The 1,877-nt window shown below is 34.3% G+C and overlaps 1 protein-coding gene across 1 annotated transcript in view; it reads left to right on the forward strand.

The window, feature by feature from the left end:
* Nucleotides 1-1,585, forward strand: part of LOC128248504 (uncharacterized) — a 5,952-nt gene extending 4,367 nt beyond the window's left edge. The window contains exon 4 of the mRNA XM_052969877.1: nt 226-1,585. Within this exon, the coding sequence (XP_052825837.1) occupies nt 226-372 (147 nt within the window). The 3' untranslated portion in view covers nt 373-1,585. The remainder of the gene's footprint in view (nt 1-225) is intronic.
* The last annotated feature ends 292 nt before the right edge of the window (nt 1,586-1,877 follow it).

Below are 1,877 nucleotides of genomic sequence, written 5' to 3' on the forward strand. Positions count from 1 at the left end.
TGTCTTACATCTTTATGGGGTCAATAAATTAAATACCAGTCATGTACTGCGGTTGAGGTAATCAATAGCTCCAGCCCCACCCCCACCCCCACCGAAATTGCTGGTCTTGTGACAAGATTGGAAGCCGTCATTATTATTTTTTTTTTCATCACAAATTAACGTTTTTGTTTTTCTTGCTCTATCTTTATTCAGCAGCTGAATATATTTTCCTAAATTTTATTTCAGATCTTTGGCACTGTGGTGTCATATGCGATTTTGGCCTACCAAACGTCGAGCACCTATTCTTCTACTATTCAGCGTAAACACGCAGCCTCGGCGCTAAATTTCACAATGAAGTTTCTAAATAGAACACTACACAAACGATTCTTCTAAACGCCTTACTGAATCTTGAAAGACAATGGAGTCGTATTTGACTTTTAGAATACGTTTGTTTTTTAAAATATTTCTTTGAATTGGGTTTTGTAATTACACCAGTCAATGAATTTATGTTGTCGTATCCTATATAAACTATGGTAACTCCGTAAATTGACAAAACGACGAATAACCTTAATCGATTTTTGCTTAGATTCTGATCAAAGGTTTCTACTTCAATTTCACCAATTCCAATGAAGCAGACAACCAATTTATTTAGAATGCTGAACATTTACAATAGTTACAGTAAACGGGAGTTGCTAATTTGCATACCGTACGCGATAACATTTTATTTTTTTAATTTCAGGGGTCCTTCAACGGAGATCTCAGTACGCATCAAGTTATGATATGCTGTGAGCATCATCTATATGATGTGGAAAATATTCCATCAACAATGCCCAAATGATATAGGTATCATCTTTAAAATTCATTTGAGGCTTGGCCCTCGTGCCATCCGCCCACTACAGAAATCACGTTCGTGTTGCATCACAACACTACGACAGAACTATTTCACCTCAACTGGCCCTGCTCTCTTCAATATCGTGCCAGCCCATATAAAGGAGGAAAGTGATTTCACGGCATTCAAATGGTCTCTATATGTTCACCTCCAACAAATACTAGACAAACTAACCACACCCGGATATGTCTCTGAAAACAATAACTCACTGTGCCCAATAAACCTTTTGTTTAATGTGCACAGATCCGACGTCAGGCACAAGAACAGTTGTTCGACAGAACTTGCTGAACATTTCGTTTCAAGCGGTTGCAATTTTGAAGAAGACTTGAAAGTGCATATTCTCAGAAAATATTCTGAATCTGCTTCACTTTCTCTTCTCAGAATGTATGAGGAGAAATATGTTTGTGGGTTATTAACATCACGCCCTGGAGGAATGAATAAAATGACAGGAGAATATCATCAAATTTATACAAAACTGTTTGATTAAGTATTCTTCTTTCTCTCTTTTTCATTCCTTTTTTTTCTGTCGTCTTTTTTTTCTGTCTTTTTCTTTTCGCCTGTTATGAAATTGTAACTTAAAAACTGATGATGTCATTCTATCAACGTGTGGACGCTGGTTGCTCTCCTTCATAATTTACGTTTAAATTTCTGTAATTTTAAATTTTCATCACTTCTTATTTTGAACTTGACAAAGACAGGCGTATTGTTGAAATAGCGTTCAACGAATAAAATATCTTACAACCGAATCGTGCTCTTCGACTTGACTGTCTACCTTTGTGAAGAGTTACGTCAATCCTTTTAAAAAATATTATTATTATTATTATTATTATTATTATTATTATTATTATTATTATTATTATTATTATTATTATTAATATTATTATTATCATTATTATTATTATTATTATTATTGCCTTTGCACAGCTTCTAACGCTGGAGAATTAATCTTAAAAGTGGATAAGCCAAAAATATCCAAAGAACCAGCATTTTGAAACGAGTCTTACAAATC

This window comes from Octopus bimaculoides, chromosome 8 (assembly GCF_001194135.2).
Source record: "Octopus bimaculoides isolate UCB-OBI-ISO-001 chromosome 8, ASM119413v2, whole genome shotgun sequence".
Taxonomy (NCBI): Eukaryota; Metazoa; Mollusca; class Cephalopoda; order Octopoda; family Octopodidae; genus Octopus; species Octopus bimaculoides.